The sequence below is a fragment of the Choloepus didactylus genome, chromosome 21 (genome assembly GCF_015220235.1).
Source record: "Choloepus didactylus isolate mChoDid1 chromosome 21, mChoDid1.pri, whole genome shotgun sequence".
NCBI classification, from domain to species: domain Eukaryota; kingdom Metazoa; phylum Chordata; class Mammalia; order Pilosa; family Megalonychidae; genus Choloepus; species Choloepus didactylus.
The window spans coordinates 20,602,908-20,620,282 of NC_051327.1; the positions used below are offsets into that span (position 1 = coordinate 20,602,908).

General features: G+C 42.1%; 1 protein-coding gene across 10 annotated transcripts in view; it reads right to left on the minus strand.

Annotated features, from left to right (window-relative positions):
• LOC119517799 (transformation/transcription domain associated protein) overlaps positions 1–17,375 on the minus strand; it is a 140,613-nt gene that overhangs the window by 62,408 nt on the left and 60,830 nt on the right. For 9 of the 10 annotated variants that reach the window (XM_037814799.1, XM_037814803.1, XM_037814798.1 and 6 more), the window contains 11 exons: positions 15,428–15,524; positions 14,075–14,196; positions 13,618–13,788; positions 9,610–9,678; positions 5,372–5,491; positions 4,985–5,104; positions 4,467–4,631; positions 4,196–4,377; positions 3,833–4,031; positions 3,320–3,448; positions 1,311–1,577 (listed from right to left, as the gene is read on the minus strand). In XM_037814799.1, the coding sequence (XP_037670727.1) occupies positions 1,311–1,577; positions 3,320–3,448; positions 3,833–4,031; positions 4,196–4,377; positions 4,467–4,631; positions 4,985–5,104; positions 5,372–5,491; positions 9,610–9,678; positions 13,618–13,788; positions 14,075–14,196; positions 15,428–15,524 (1,641 nt within the window). Of the gene's footprint in view, positions 1–1,310; positions 1,578–3,319; positions 3,449–3,832; positions 4,032–4,195; positions 4,378–4,466; positions 4,632–4,984; positions 5,105–5,371; positions 5,492–7,074; positions 7,096–7,219; positions 7,274–9,609; positions 9,679–13,617; positions 13,789–14,074; positions 14,197–15,427; positions 15,525–17,375 lie in introns of all 10 variants that reach the window. The other variant, XM_037814806.1, reaches the window with a different exon arrangement.

Genomic DNA, 17,375 nt, shown 5'->3' on the forward strand with positions numbered 1-17,375 from the left:
GACATCTGAGAGCCCCTGGCTCTATCTGGGTCTGGAGTTTAATACCACAAAAGGTCAGAAGACTGGGAAAGAAAAACAATTAATTACAGAATAGAACAACAAGAACTATCACAGAGGGAGCAGACAGCTGAGCACTCAAATGTGATTAAAATTACATTTGATTTTTCCACAGAGACAGTAACTCACCCAGCGTCACAGAGTTCATGAGCGGAGGAAACAAAACTCCAGCTCAGGGCTGCATGACCTCAAAGTCTTCAAAAGGAGACTCAAGGAAGAAGTGCTTGATATCCTCGACAAGGTGGAGGAGTTGGGAAGAGGGAAAGTTCAAAAGGACCTGCTGGCCTCTAGCTAAAGGACTGGGGCCCTTGACCAAAACATTTGCAATAGCATGGCAGAATCAGAAGCCAGAATGCAGTGGGTAGAGGAGCTTGAGGTGGAAAACAGCGACAATTCTGTTTTAAAAGCAAGGCTGTCCTCCCCCTACGTGGGACAACTCCAGGGGATAAGACTGGACCTGGCATCGTGGGATTGAGAAAATCTCCTTGACCAAAAGGGGGATGACAAATGAAACAAAGTTTCCATTGGCTGAGAGATTTCAAATGGAGTTGAGAGGACATTCTGAAGGTTATTCTTACGCATTATATAGACATCCTTTTTAAGTTTTTAGCGTATTGGAAAAGCTAGAAGAAAATACCTGAAGCTGATACAACTGCAACCCAGTAGCCTTGTTTCTTGAAGACAACTATATAACTATGTAGCTTACATGGTATGACACTGTGATTGTGAAAACCTTGTAGCGCACACTCTCTTTATCCAGGGTATGGACAGATGAGTAGAAAAATGGGGACAAAAAGTAAATGAATAATGGGGGGGGGAGGGCGAAAGGGTATTTTGGGTGTTGTTCTTTACTTGTATTTTAATTCTTATTTTTATTTTTTTTTTTGGAGTAATGAAAATGTTCAAAAATTGATTCTGGTGATGAATGCACAACTATATGATGGTACTGTGAACAACTGATTATACACTGTGGATGACTGTAGGGTTTGTGAATATATCTCAAGAAAACTGAGTTGAAAAAAAAAAAAGCAAAGCTGCAGAGGAGCAACAGAGCAGAGCAGTGACAGGGGAGCGAGGGACATGAATAATCATGAGGGAGAAGTTTACCAGTTTTTATAAGATGGCAAAATGAGCATTTTAAAACGTGAATGAGAAAAGACAATAGAAAAGGAGAGGCTGAACTTGTCAGAGGAAGGAAGCAACATGTACACGTGTTCAAAGGTATCTGCACAGGAAGGAGACCTGCAAAATACCTGAAGGACAATTTTCTTATGAATTGCAAATTTGGCAATGATGTGCGCCAGAAGTAAGTGTCCACTGTACTTGCAAGCTGGGTCCACGCAAGCCTTGGAGAGCAGGCAGGGCCACGCAAAGGTCATCAGGCGGCGCAGCTTGCTGTTGCGGTTCTTGTTGTTGTCGTGGATGTGGTGGGGGGCGTGCTCCACCAGCAGCGTGGCGTACTGCAGGAGGTAGATCCGCAGGGAATCCAGCATGTCTGCTTGCTTCTCTGGATCAAGGACCTGTGGGGAGAGACCAGCAGAAAGGAAGCCACCTCTCATGTTTGAACGGTATTACCTACTGAGGGTCACACAGTTTAGACCTTTAAAAAATACACACACACAATGAATATAACACTGAGTTTTACAATGAGGGAAGCAATAGTGCCACATCAGTTTTCCTTTTGTAGGCGTGGATTAGAAACTCACTAAATTTATTTCAATGTTTAAAAAAAGATAGATTTTGGTATGAAGTATTTATCTTCACAAAGCTTTATATTTAGTACATAACGTCTCTTTTGACTTCCTCTTTGATACAAGGTGACTTAGGACAAAGGTACTTAATTTCCAAGTAGCTGAGATTTTACTTCTAGTAACCTTTTAATTATTTATTCCTTATTTTTCTGCATGATCATCAGAAAATGTGATCTGAAAACATCTTTATTTTTAAAAAACTATGATCTTCTACGTGACCAAGAATCTAACAAGATTTTTGTCAGTGTTTCATGGACATTAGGAAAAAAATGTACATTCTTTGAGGAACACCCCACGTCTCTATTAAATCAAGTATACTGACTACATTGTCCAGTTTAAGTGACTATCCTAACTTACTTTCTGTCTACCAGACTGTGCAGCATAGTTGTATTTTTGTCAAGGTCCCCTTGACCTTCCCTGATCTGCTGCTTTACAACAGTCAATCACCCCCAACCCACTGAGGGAGAGGGGGTACGCCGAGGAGGGGGCATGCTGTTTCTCCCTCTGTCCTATCAGCAGTAGCCGACACAGAAGGCACAGGCTAGAAAAGGCAGCAAAGCAGAAGGGACTGCATCCCAGTTACTATCTCCCTATATTTGCCCAGAGTAAGGCAAAGAGCTGCATGTAGACCAAGAATAAATCCTTGGGCTCAACTCTGATTTTCTTGGGTGGGTGGGGTGCTGTGCAAAACTACAGGAAGTGACAAAGTCTATACAAGGACCAGTAACCTGCCAGTGAGAACAAAAGCTCTCCATCTTGACCCCAGGGAAGAATGGTAAGAAATCTGTGTCCCTCCAAAGAGCATTAATACGTGACAACATCTATTACAGAACCCATAATCCACACTTCAGGTATGAAATGCCAATCACTCATTGTATTACAACAGCTCATACACTCTCATACACTCTCAGTAAACAATCTCAAGGCAAACATAACCTCAAACGGTGAATTTAAATAGCTTCACCTGCAAAAGACAGTGGGGGCATTATGAAATTAACATAAGACAGGCATTCCTCAAAGAACCACTGGATTCAAAAAAGCCTCTCTACTGCAAACTGGAAAGGCTATTGTAAAAATGCATAGAAAACTGCCATGTTTCACTAACTGGGCAACAAAGGGTCACAGTGGCAACTGGGTCCCGTGTAATATTCCCTAATATTCTCATAGCTTTTACTAGATTCTTCTGCTAAGCTAAAACTTAGAAAACAGAATAGAATGCCAAAATTTGATTGAACAGCAATAGCGGCTTTTACAAAATAACTGTTCGGTATCTGAGTTTCCACTGAGATATGTTGTACTTCTGATTGGAATCAATTAAATCATTCCAAAATTAGCCGCTTTCAAGAATTCACTTATAAGCAATATAATGTAATGCTGTGCTATAAATTAATGCAATCCAATCAAAACACCACCTTTAGTGAAACAAACGTTATTTTAAGAGACCACATAACACATACATTCATTCATCTGCTCGGTTACTTTTCATACCAATACGCTATTAGTGATACCACCTTGGTTATAAAAACACTGGTGATGCTTTCTGGATTATCTCCTTCTGGATTAGGAGGTCCTAAGAGCTGCTCTCCTTCTCCCTTCTCAAAGCTATGTAAGAAAGCAGGATTCAAGATATGCTGTAGAACCTACCAAAAAAAAAAAAAAAAAAAAAAAAAAAGAATAAGAAAAGGAAAACAAAGCCATACTGTTTATTTTCTTTTAAGAAGGCTGGAATGGCAACCAGTTTGGCCAGGCTGCACCATGAAGTTTGAGGAAGAGATTTCAGCCTCTTTTACTTTGCTCACTTTAAACAAGTCATTTGCTAAACATGAGGAAACAAAAAGCTACTTTTCAGCACTGGATTCACTGCGGAATCCGCCTTACGTCCTCATCAACAGCGCTTTTCTCGTGAATGGTCTAGCCTAGAATTTACGCGTCAACGAGCCAGAGACGAGCGCAGTGAGTGCCATAGGACCCCAAGCCAGTGAGGCCCAAATGCCCACCTCCCACAGCCTCACAGGGGCACCCACCTTGGCTTTCAGTTCATCTCCAAAGTTAGGGTCATTGAAGTCAACAAAGCGAAAAAAGAGGGCCCGTTTTTGAGAGATGCTATAATTTTTGGGAATCTCTTCCTCCATATACTCTTTCAAGAATGTCATGTTGCAGAGAAAACGACCAGTAAAGGCTCGGAGTAGCTGGAAAAGCAGCTCTATATCTCCATAGTTTCTTCTGAAAGGTCAAAATAAGAAAAAGTGGTCAACTGGCAGCAAATTTCATCACAACATATCAGCCCAATATAACAATTTTGTCTCCATGCATCCAACGAACCACAGCTATGCACAAAGTAAGGGCAAGGCACCCGATCAGCTTGTTGGACAGGAGAGTGAACCCACTTGCAATAATTCAGTAGACAGTAGGCCAGCAGCTTGGGCTCCTTCCAGTTGGTGGCAGCCATGTTCTCCTTGCGGTGTCTTTCTTGAAAGACGTCACTAACCCACACACGTCTCAACTGGCTCACCAAGGAATGCTGGTTGGCCAGCCAGGAGTCGTCGTTCTTAACTATGATGCTTATGATCTGAAGAAGAGACGGTCGGGGATGAACACAGAGAACTCTCTGTACCTCAGCCTTCTGGGATTCCCGGTGCCCGATGGGGATGCGAGTACCTTGATGGCCTGGAACTGCAGGTCCAGGCGCAGCGTGCTGGTGCTGGGTGAGCCGGGGCGCACGGCGGCCTGGGTCCCCCCTGGCAGCAGCAGAGTAATGAACCTGTTGGGATTAGCTGCCAGCACGTCACGGAGAGGTCTGGCATCTTTGTGTTTTAAAAAACTCTGAAAACAAAATGAACAAACAAAAAGACTGTGTTAAGCTAATCAAAACTTACACAAAGTCACTGTAGTAACAATTAAAAAAAAAAAAAAGCCACTTAAACAGTAATCATACTTTATGGTTATTATTATATTGTTATCAGCACCTCCCTCCATCCCCCTGAAATCCTATAGAGTGTGATTCCTGGACTTGAATTTTCCATATACATAAGCAAACAGCAATTATGTTTCCAATATCCAAATATATCCCAGAAAAATAGTCAGGACACTGCACAATGAGAGAAGAATTTGGGTGTTAGGGCACATGGGCTGACACAGACTTGCAGGGACGCCAGCACCCGTTCCACAGCCCTTACCATAAACATTCGGCTCCACTGGGGATCATTTAGTGTTGCTTCCATCATGAACAGCTCCACTGTCTGTGAGGGGTGCCGAGTCAGGAACTTGATCAGAGGCTCTCTGAAAGGACTGCCGGCCTAGAGAACACAGGGTGAAACTGCACCCTATAACCTCCCCTTCTCAAGAGCCGAGGCTCTTCTTTCCTAACTGGTTTGTCCACCTACCTAATACAGCAACAGCACGCTCTCCTCTCATAACTTGAGGGTGCTAACAACCACAAGCAAATGTCACTGTCTAGCATCTTTATGCTGTTTGACTAACCAATTTAAAATATAACAAAGTGAAGATACTACAAGCAACAGAGGGAGGGAGAATTGGAATCAATCCTAAATTTGACCATTTACCTCAATCAACATAGCCCGTTCTGTTTTCATTACAACCTCTAACAAAGGCTTCACCAGAGTTTGAGGTGCAGCTGGGATCAGATGAAAAAGGTTTATAATTGCTGAACAGATCTTCATTTCCTAATAAAGAAAACCGGATATTATAAAATAGGCCAATTAGCTTTGCTAGCTGATGATATCAACATTACTACAGGCCCTACTGAAGTCTAACTAGAGTCACCAGGCTAGCCAACAAAAGCAAAGAGTTAACATGTAAAAAGCCACAACTTACCCATCTTGGATTGTAACTGTGCCCTAAGGAAACTAACTGCCCGTGGCCTTCAGACTGTGTCAGCAGAGGGGAGAGGGCCTGACTGTGCCTGAGCGACTGTGCTGCACTTGTTTTCACGCACACGGCCAAGCGTTGGAAGCAACATCCCGGCCATCTGCGCTAGTGCCCCTCACAGAGGAGGTGACCCCTCGTGTGGTCGTGAGAACACCTAACTGCCCCATCATGCCGTCACCTCAGCTGGTCCTCCCAGTCCACTAGGCTCGGAGGGCACAGACGTCTTTTGCCCTCAAAACCTAGCACAGAGAAGTCCTCCAAAAATGCTTGAGTATTTGAACTAGAAAGTAAATATCAACCTAAGTAATTACCTGGCCATGGTACTAAGCATTTTTCAACCAGGCTTCAAAATCAAGCTGACAAACTGCTTACAGAATCATTATTTAAAATGTGAAATGCCAAGAGTTTTGCAATTCCAAATACACCAATGGCCCAGTGGTCAACTGCTCTGATGGGGAGTCATTTCAACTTTCCATTTTTAGTTTCAGTTCCCATAGTTCTGCTTCTATGATTCACAGGAATTCCACAAGGCCACAGGGAAGGTAAGAACCCCTGATGGCTCATCCTGTATAGTGCTCAGTATGGTCATCGTCAGCCTATGCACGGTGAAATGGGGATGACAGACGCTGGTCGTGAGGAAGTTACCTCAGTATTAATCCCATTACACCTCTAAGTTTGTCTTCTGCAGAATTTAAGTCTTCTAACAGAGTAAGTTTTATCCTGAAATTGTAACATTTAATAATGGCACTTTTATATTATGGTTTTTAGCTTTCAAAACACTGCCACAAAACTACTTCTTTCCACTTCCCAGTGCCACCAGAAGACAGAATGACAGCGTTTATCGTCCCCCTTTTTCAGGAGGGGGCCAGCTCAGACGCTGACTGTGCTAGGTCACACAGAGCTGGAACCACAGCAGTGTGTGAGCATGTCTGTGAGAGACGGGGAGGAGCAGTGGGCCAGGGGCCGGGAGCATAAGGCTTTAAACTCAAGGCAGTCGGTAAGCCGGGAGTCACATTTCCTAGCCGGTTTACTATATTCTTTGTGGAGGTTCCCCTCAAGAGGTGGAAGCATGAGCTCATATGAACATTATGACAGCAAACCCAAAGTGAATTTTAACAGTACTGAGATACTGCAATTCTAACATATAGAGAACAATGCAGAATCTTGCTGAACAGTTCCTGACAGAAAACATGCGTGGCATGTGGACAGTTCACAGCAAGGATACCAAAACAACTCTGCCACAGACAGACAGACAGGACGTTCACCGCACTCCAAGGCACAATGCACTCTGCCCACTACAGAACCACGGTACAGCTGACAAGTCACAGCAAAACCCAGAATGACAGCAGCCCCTCCTCGCCTCCACTGAAATTCTCACCTCTACCCCTTCCATGGCAGGCTGAACCAAAACAAAAAATCACAGCATGAAAAAAGGCAACAAAAGAGTAAAAAAGAAAAGAAAAGAAAAGAAACTGTTCTTCACATTGCAAGTCATTAACTGACTTTTAATTGGTTATTCTCACCTCAAACTGACAGAATGGAGACAAGGAACATCTCCCGCACTCTGAAATGCTTTCCTGAGGATGGGGAGGAAAATCATCTTTTTTCTATTTATGTTATTTACACAAAAACTTCCCGTATACTCATACACAATAAGGATTATTGGGGAAAACAAGACAGTAAAGACACAATTATCAGAAAGCACACAATAATTAACAAATGCTCAATAGCAAAAGGTACACCTTCCACTCTTCAGATGTCCAGCATGGCCCTTCTAATAGAGTGTGTGCCTTCTCTACATAAAACTTGAAAACCAGGGATTTCAGAACTCTTGTCTAGGAGAAGAAATGATACTCTCTTGCTGCCTGCAAATACACTTAAAACACAGTTCCATTAAAGGGGACAGTCCAAGCCTTCATGTGGCGTGCTAAGACGTGAGCTGTGCCAGGTGGTTTAGCCCATCCATTAGGCTCCCTGAGGCCCACGCTTCGAGGAGAAGCCACAGGCCATGAGATCACCTCCAGGTATCTGCGTCGCCTTATGAAGCAAACCTCAGTCCTCCCCAAACTAGCTGTATGTGTACTGGGGGTAGAGGGGCTGAGAATGTACCAGAACTGGCACAACAGGTGGTCATGAGCTCTCTCCCCTGTTGACTGTGTTAACAAGGAGAACCCTCCTGAATAAAACAGTGCAAAGGACATCTGCCCACGGAAGAGCTTTAATGAATTGTTCAATCAACTACTGAACATGCCTTCAATTCTAGTTTTTCAATTAGTGACTGCTATTTGGGAATCTTATGAAACAGGAACAAACTACTTTCCAAGTCCCATTCCCAGTCCATAAAGAATGAGCAGAGTTCAAGAACAGAAAGGTAGTATGTCCTGGGCTTGGAGGATGAAGCCACAGCCACACTACCTTTGGTGCGCAAACATCACAGCCTCTGTGTTGAGACACACAGCCCCACCCCGAGCTGCATGCTCCCAGGCTGCTCAGGCAGTACGCTTAAAACAATGATGAAAGTGTTTCAGAAGGAGCCCATGACCACCCCCCATAGAACTGCCCCCCCCTCACCCCACCTCCAAGAAATCCTCAGAAGAATGTGCTATGAAAGTTTATGGAATCGTTTTTGATCCAATGGGTGTCATTCATCTACCCATTAGGTTTTTTAGTGTTTCTTCTAGAACTGTGTTTTATAGGATTAACAGCTTATTATAACCAAATTATAAATTTTAAAGCAAATACCTAACATATCAGAGATGAGGAATAAAAGTATACAGTACATGAACCTACTCTCAAGAGATGATGCTTTTTTAAATATACCCTGCTGTCCCCTACAAGTATCGCCTGTTTTTCTGCACATATGAAAAAAGAGGTCCTGGGTGGTATAGTACTCCTAAAGTTTAAAATTATGATTTACTTCTGCTTAGTTGGTTGTTTAGAAGCAGCAGGAAATATGACAAACAAAATACCTTGACAAAGAATGGTCAAAACAAAGCATAATAAACCCAAAAAAAAAAAAAAAAAAAATCCAAGTTGAGATGAAACACAGCATCAAACAAACAAGCACAAGAGGACAAAAAGCCACATTAATCATGCCTCTGAAGTACTATAAATAATCTCCCTAATCAGGACAGGGTTGTAAAATCCCACCAGGACCTAAGGAAACACAATTCCACTAAGATGATCATGAACTTTAAAAACACTTGAAAAAAATATTAACATACACAAATAATAATAGATTCAAAACAGCAGAAAGCATTCATTTATTTTTTTAATGACCAACAACAGATATTTTTAAAGATTTAACTAAAGCAATTTCCCTTCTCAAAACCATTAAAATTGTGTTTTGAAGTGCTAGTCATTTCACTTCTGGCAAACAAATTGGGGTGGGGAATTTAGACCTAGAAAACACATATACCATTGCATTATTATATTCTCCTTAATGCTAAAAAGTCTCTAGTAGGTTTTATCAGGCAATAATGTTTAATTACTAATCACAAATGTTTACTGACCACCCAGTGATGGAAAACAAGGAAAACAATAGCGGAGGGAGGTACCACCCTGTAAATAGCAACTACCATGAAGAGGCTAGAAAATACACCATTTCAAGCAAAACTAATATAATTGAAATACTAACGTTTCAAGTTTCCCAGAATTCATGTAAACAAAAACATCATATTAAAGTGAACAAGAGAGAGATTTTAAAGACACATAAAAAGGAATGTTAAGCAATTAAGAGAAATAAAAGCAAAATATTACAGTTATAAAACACATTTAGGAAGTCACATGAACCATAATCAGGTAAAACTCAACTTCTGCCCGCCACTTTCACTCGAAGCACTGCTCGGGGGCTAACCCTGACGCCGCGGTGCACAGCACGGCTGCCCATCCCCAAAACAAACGAGCCACTCACGTTTCCGTCGCTCCTCTGGCCCCCTTTGTGGGTTATGACCACCACTTCCATCCACTTGCGCAGATGTTGCTGTTGGAAAAATACATCCTTAGACACTTTTTCGCCTTCACAATAGGAGCATTTCACTTCCAAAATGCTGCTCCTAGGTAAAAACTCATCTGTAATCATCACCTCCCATCGGCACTCGTGTGTGTGCTGCAGGTACCTGTTACTGAGACAGCCCAGCCTCCAGGCTGAGGATGAGAGTAACTGGCATTCGTGTATGTTCTGTAGGTAACGAGGCTGAACTGACCCTGGTACAAAATGAAACTTCCTGAAACTTGGCCATTCCAACACAGGGCTTGTCATTTTACTGCTGGGTTAACATGTGCTACAGCTACTTGCTGAGCGCTCCGATGGGACAGAGCCATGCTGGATGTGGGGCAGAGAAACACTGCCCCTGCCCTTGGGGAGCTTATGGTCCAGTGGGGAAAACAAAGTGAAACACATAAGCAAATGCTGCATGCTTAACAACAATTGTGGTAAACATTACAAAAGAGTAACAGGAATCATGGTTGAGTGGGTCAGGGAGGACCAACGAGGAAGCGACATCCAAGCAAGGACTGAAAGTCAAAGGAGTCAGACACGCCAGAAGCAGAAAAGGCACTCCAGAGGGAAAAGGAAGGATCACGGTCCCCAAATCAAAAATAGCTCAGTGCTCTTGAAGACGATTGTGTAACAATGTAGATTACAAGGGGTGACAGTGTGATTGTGGAAACCTTGTGGATCGTACTCCCTTTCTCCAGTGTATGGATGGATGAGTAGAAAAATGGGGACAAAAACTAAATGAAAAATAGGGTGGGATGTGGGGGATGATTTAGGTGTTCTTTTTTATTTTTTATTCTTATTTTCACTTTTTCTGTTTCAAGGAAAATGTTCAAAAACAGATTGGGGTGATGAATGCACAACTATATGATGGTACTGTGAACAGTTGATTGTACACCATGGATGACTGTCTAGTATGTGAATATATCTCAATAAAATTGAATTTAAAAAAATAGCTCAGTGAATTCCAGAAAAAGAAAGGCAGCCACTGAGGCTGAGGAGCAGGGGGAACCAGGCGGGAAGCTGAGGGGATGGGCTGGTAAGATAAGCATGGATCCAATTTCTGGTCAGAAGCCGTGCAAATCAGTGCAAACAGGTAGCAACTCTCTTCCTGTGCAGAAGAGGGGCAACTGTTACAAAACAAGACTGCATTTTGATGCAGGAGTTTGAGGAGCTCCCTCAGGCAAGACCTTCTTTAGCCTGACTCGGGAGTCTAACCAGGCTCCCGCCCTCAGTGTCCAGCCAAACAGGCAGACGGCACTCAGCGCCACACAAGAACACTCACGTAACACAAGTATCATTATCCCATGTTGACCAGTGTTGTTGGCCTTTAGAACACTGATGTCCTGTTGGACGTTAACAAGTTGCTTTAAAAAGGATGCCATGGTAAAACAGGCTTGGGAAACAATGGTTTAAGCACAACTGAACACTTCTTTAAGGAAGGCCTTCTCTGAGCCTTTCATGTCCATATAGATCTTATAAAACTTTGAGAGGGGGATACAATAGGCTGTGCTTCCCCTAACTGACCTAGTCAGTGAAATGTTTTTCATGGAACATCTACATTTGACAGGGCAAGTGTTCCAAGGAATGCACATTGAGAAACACATAAAACAATATATAGTTCTTCAAACAAAGTACTAGACTAACAACATGTACTCTCCCAAAATTCCCTGAAGGATATCAATGGCCAGGATTTAAATTCATGAAACCTGTATCTTACAAGAGTGGCTCTTTATACCACAGACACAAATGAGAGCAAACACATCAAGTGTACAGATGATAGCCAGCTGCACCATCATTCATCTACATTTAGTACCACCCTCGACAAAAAGTGCTAACTGATATTCAAATTCATTGTTAGTTCAGTGAGGCCTTACCCGAAACAACTAACTACATCGGAGTCTTCAACAGTAAATGTCAGGGAATTCAAATATGAAGAAAGGACAAACTTCAGAGGTTTTTTCATTAATGCCCACCCCATATAGTAAGGTGACTCATCCCTTAAGAGTTGAGCTGCTAACCTCAAAAGCATAGCACACAAGGGAAAACAAAACCACCCCAAGCGAAGTAGCTCAGTCTGAAGAACGTGACTGAGGAAGCGGTGACGGAACCTGTGCCACCACACCTGGCAGAGCCTGCAGGCTCAGGGCAAGGCGGGACGACCCATGCGGCCAACGGCACAGGCACACACCCACATCAGCCCAGGGTGGGCTCCGCAGATGAGACTAGTGGGATCAGCAGCAGCCACAGCCCTTCTTTACCCAACTGCACCAGCACACTCTGCTTTCAGAGGATTTTCAACCATTCAGAATGTAGCTGTAGCACCAGAGAAGGGAGGGTGTGTGGGTGGGTGAGTGGGACCAAAAAGCTATAGACTGTAAGGCGGTTCTCTTCTATTTTGTACTGTTGGGGGGGGGGGGGGGACTGGGTAACAATGTTCTCTGAATTTCTACCTCACAGCAGACTATGAGGTTAGGTTGGGGGCAAAAAGCACAAAAGTTGTGAGAGGGAAGAGACGAGAATTTTTAAAAGGAGAGAAAAGTATAAAGCATAGGATATTTAGGGCACACTCACACAGACCTCATACACCTAAGCACCAAGTCATAATACACGATGTTAAAATAAAATGTATATTTGATGTGCTCTGATTAAGAAGTGGTATCATTTAATTTATCCACTCTGGTGAATATTTGCATGCGTGCTTATTAGTATGTAGGTATGCGTGTGTACATGTATCTGGAAGCTTATGGGGCAGTACAGTCCTTCAATCTGGAACACTGGTGTCCATGTAATACTGTTTCCCAACTGCACTCTATTATTAGGACATTACTTAGAATTGTTATTGATAGTGAGAATATTATAAATTGCCAGTTAGGTGTTTTGGTCATTACTGATGTGTCTGTTGATACGAAGAAACCAATATTTGAGGCAAAGAGCTGTGTGGTTTTTGTGTATGCACATGTGTGCACATGCCCAATCCTGTTTATAAGGGAAAAGATGTACCAAAAACAACAACAAAATACAAGTTCTTAAGTATCTAAATGACCAAAAGATACTTAAGAAACATAAACATGGAAAATACATGCATGTTTGCAGTATCATAAAACCATAGGTTAACTAATTACTATTTGTAAACTTCAGAAGAAAAATTGAATGCAGAATAAGAGTCAAAATCTTTCTTCATCTGCTTACACTTCAACTTTAAACATTATCAAACAGATCTTTAATTTGCCTATTTCTTTTCCTGGTAATTCTAAAAATCCAAAGCGTTTTTGAAGTTCTTACTCAGGTTGTATGGGAAGACGTGCACTCATCAATAAATAATGTGGAAAAAGTGCAGACTGTAGAAATTCTTTGGAGGACAATTTGACAATATATTGAAAGACAAAAATGCCTACCTTCCCTTTGATCCAAAAATTCTACCTCTAGAGATTTACACAACAGACAAACACACACCTGAAATCAAGACTAAGGCTCTTCACTGTATCTGTCTAAAATGGCAAAAGACTGGAAACAATGGGGCAATGGTTAAATAAATTATGGCATGTCCCTATAGTGAAATATTACAGTAGCCACAGAACAGAACAAAGCAGCACTTTATATATCGATGTGATCTCCAAGCCGTGTGTTAAATGAAAAAATCAAGAATTGTTATGTATAATGCTTCCTTTGTGAGAAAAAGAGAATATACATGTGTCCTATTATATATGTAAAACATTCCTAAAAAGGATACACAAGAAACTTTTTAACAATGGTTGTCTCCAGGAAGGAAAACTGGGTGATCAGATTACCGGGAGGAGAGGGAGACTTTTTACAATATACCCGTTTACACCTTTCGAATTTTCAACCATGAGTATGTACTACTTATTAAAAATATAATTTTAAAGGTTTATTATAGAATATGTTTAAGTGTATTTGGCTTACCATCATCTGATCACAAAATTTATCATTAAAAGAATTTGGGAAGAGCCTAGTAACCGAGGTCAGACGATTCACAACATTCAACGTCAAGCTTCTATAATCTCCCAGCATCATAAGTAAAGGTCTCATATGCGTATGGATTTGGTCTACTTCTATTGTAGCACCTTCTAAAAACTGTCAAAAAGATGAAAAAGAAAAAGAAATAGCAGAAATTTTAAAAATAGAATGCAGCTCATATTCAATTCTAGTAAGCATGCTTTTGCTTGGAAAAGTGAAATATTAACCATGTATATTCCAGGAATTTAGGATACAATGAGGAAGACATCTTTACTGTTAACATTTTAAAGCTCAGTAGGACTATGAAACAGGGAAAGACTATTACAATCTAGTGTGTAGCAGTAACAGGCATGTAGACCAAAGTAAACAGGAAGAAAATTATGCACACACACACACCATTCACCTTTCTCATGCAGGCTTCTCCTGCCTCCTGGAGCTCACTATTTGTGGAATTAAGGGCTTTGAAGAGTGCAGCAATGATCTTCTCTCTTGACTGAGGAAGGTAATTGCAGGCAGCAAGCGCATCTTTAGGGAGAGAAATCAATACAATTTCATTGTTAATCTGAAAAAAATACATGAACAATTTTCTTCTCTAAACGCCCCTGCCAAAAAATGTGACTCATTAGACCTCTTTCCTAGTAGTTGGCCTCAAGAGAGACAGAACACATGCATGGTCTTCTACCGACATGTTCTGCAGTAGCTGAAGCTGAAGTCAGGAGACCACGGGAAAGGCCATGGCCCAGCTTCACCCCTACCCTGCAGACAGGAGGAAGGAGGAGCCCAGACACCCCACCCCCACCCCGGCCAGCACATCCTCAGAGTGCAGCGTCTGGCTGTGGATGGCCTGGGCGCACACTGAATGAGCCAAAGGATACAAGCTTGTGGAACCTATGCTGATTAACACAGAAAACACACAGTTTGGCTTCCCTGAACTACCCTGATCTAATCAAGCAGCCTCCTCCCAACTCCCAGTAATAAAGGCTTTTAAGCCTTTAAATCTGCAAAGATTCTTAGGAAAGGGGTCACACCCTAATCCTGCATGTTAGCTGAGAGATAATGTTCTAGCAAGCGTAATCCCCAACCCCAAAGACAGGAGGCCCAACAAGAGAGGCGAAGTTGCCCCACAGCATCTTGGTGGCATCTCCCTCGCCTTGGGCTTCTGGGCCATGAAGCGCATCCCCCAGTCTCTGGCCTCAAAAGCTAGGGTATTATGTTTAAGTATTCATTAACAAAAAAACATAAAAGGACATGGCTGTGCTTAAGTATGAGGGTCAGTCAGTACCGATCTAGCATATTTTCTGAAACTCAGTGCAATTCCTACACTCAACAATGACAACTGGCGCTCCTAACAGAAGCGTAAAGACTGCCGGATTCTCAAATGCTTTATGAATCATTACAAAGCTTCTAAAGGCTGCAGTATAACTTACCACATATTCTGATTTTGATGAAAATGGCAGTATATGAATGGTATGACAACTCTCTTAACCAGACCATTTGATTCATCAGACAATCCTATTGCTCAAAGCCAATACTTGACTGCAAAGCAAACAGTTCACTATGGAGTAAAATCCATAGTACACTATAAAGTAAAAGAGTATTTAAATCCTAAGAATGTATACAACCCATTGACATCTCATTCTAATATAGCAGCTTGATAAACATAAAAACAGAATTCAGTGATCTCATCTTAAAATGACCACAGAAAGTAAAAACTTAAAGGGAAAAAAAAAACTTGTTTTGCATTTACATAACTTACTTAATGCTGCAATTCGTAAAGGTACAAGTGACGGAAGACTTTTATAACAGGGTAGCTTTGTTAAAGCTGAATCTTCAGCCTCACACAAATTCAACAGCTGAAAAGTAAAGATAAAATAATTTAATTTAGTCCCCCAAGAGGACATCATAACCAACCACCTACAAAAGAGAGCAATGATCCACACACACCTTAACACAGTTAGTGACTTCCTAAATTGAAACTTCACAGGGAATCAATTATTCTCAAAATATGACTGAGCTTGCTTATTCTAAAGCAAAAATCTGTAAACTTCAAGAGTGAAATAAATGCTCAAATACTTTCTCATCCACTCTGACACCAGAATTTTTTTTTTTCTTTAAACAGAAGATCATGTTAACTGCAAATTTCACGATGGCAGGTACATCTTGTTCACAGCTGCCCCCAATGTGCCTAGAGCCAGTGTTCAAGAAATACATGTGCCATAATTCAATTATTTTAGAAGACATTTATTCTTCCAGGTGTGGAAAAGCATGAAGAAAGCTGAAAGTTGCTGGGACTGCTCCAGCTCAGAGATTCTGGGGGACAGCCTTTCAGACGTTTTACCATGCAAGTACAGATCTATATACCTGAAATAGCATATATGGTGTGCTTACTTATTTTTCCCTTTTTATTTATATCCTGGAAAAATGATGTCAAATTTTACCTTTTTTTAAAGAAGTTTCCTACACCTCTTAAAGGATCTGAAACGTAGAAAATGGATAGACAGTGAAAAGCACTTCAGGCCACCCACCCTATTCCATCCCTGAGGAAGCCACTGTTACTAGCTCTTGTGTGTTCTCTCAAAAATACTCTCCTCGTATATAAATTGTGTGTATGCATTCCGCCACCATTCTTAAAAGAAAAGCAGAGAGAGAGCTAAGATGGCAGCATAGAGAGGAGCAGAAGCCCGTTAGTCACCCTGGAACAATTCATAAACATCAGAAAAAGTAGTAAATAACCTGGAATAACCGTGGGGAGACAAACGGGACTGTCCACTCATCATACACCAACCTGAACTGGGAGGAATGCCTGAGATCACAGCATAAAATATGTAAGCAAAAACTGTGGACCCGCGCCGAGAGCCAAGAGCCCCTCCCTCATGGAAGCCTCGCGGTGCTAGAGAGCAGCACTCTCTGAACAAGCGAATATACCTCAGCCCAGTTCCAGCTGCGGTTTTAATGTTAACTGCTCAATACAGACAGCAAATCCCCAATAAGAAGACAGAGGCTTTTGGTGACAACTGACCCGGGGAGAGTCAGGGGACATATCTGTCTCAGGACGGGAAGCCCAGAGGATCAGGTGCTATCTCTGGCTGATGGGTGAATCTGTCCCTTTCCCTCTCTGTCAACCTGGGCAGCTCAGTGGAGAAAGCCTCAGCCATTCTCAGCTCGCAGGGCTTTGCAGTCGAGAAAGCCTCAGCCATTTTAAAATCACAGCACTCTGACCCAGACAAGGGTGGAGATAGCAGAGTCAGAGAAACAAAGAAATCTATTTATATGCAAATGACTTCTCTAAATGGGGCATAGCTTCCCAAGAGAAAAGAGAGGGGCCCAGCTCTACCACCTGCCTTACATTCAGAAACAGACCCCAGAGCCTGGGGGAGGAGAGCTGTGGGCCACACCACCCTATACCAGCCTGTGACAGGCTGACAGGCACCACCTGCTGGGCAGAAAAGCACAGGGTGTGTCAATTCTCTAAGACTCACCATCAGGGAAATTGGATACTGAATATTTCCTCCTTCTGTGACCTGAGCTTGTTCTTGCCTGGGAAAACTTGATTGGGGTTGCCTAGGTCAGACGCCTAGACCAGAAAACTGCAACCTACATTAATAAAAACGAAATTTTGGCCCAGTCAAAGGAACAAACTTATACGTCAACTGAGATACAGGAATTTAAACAACTAATGCTAAATCAATTCAAAAAATTTAGAG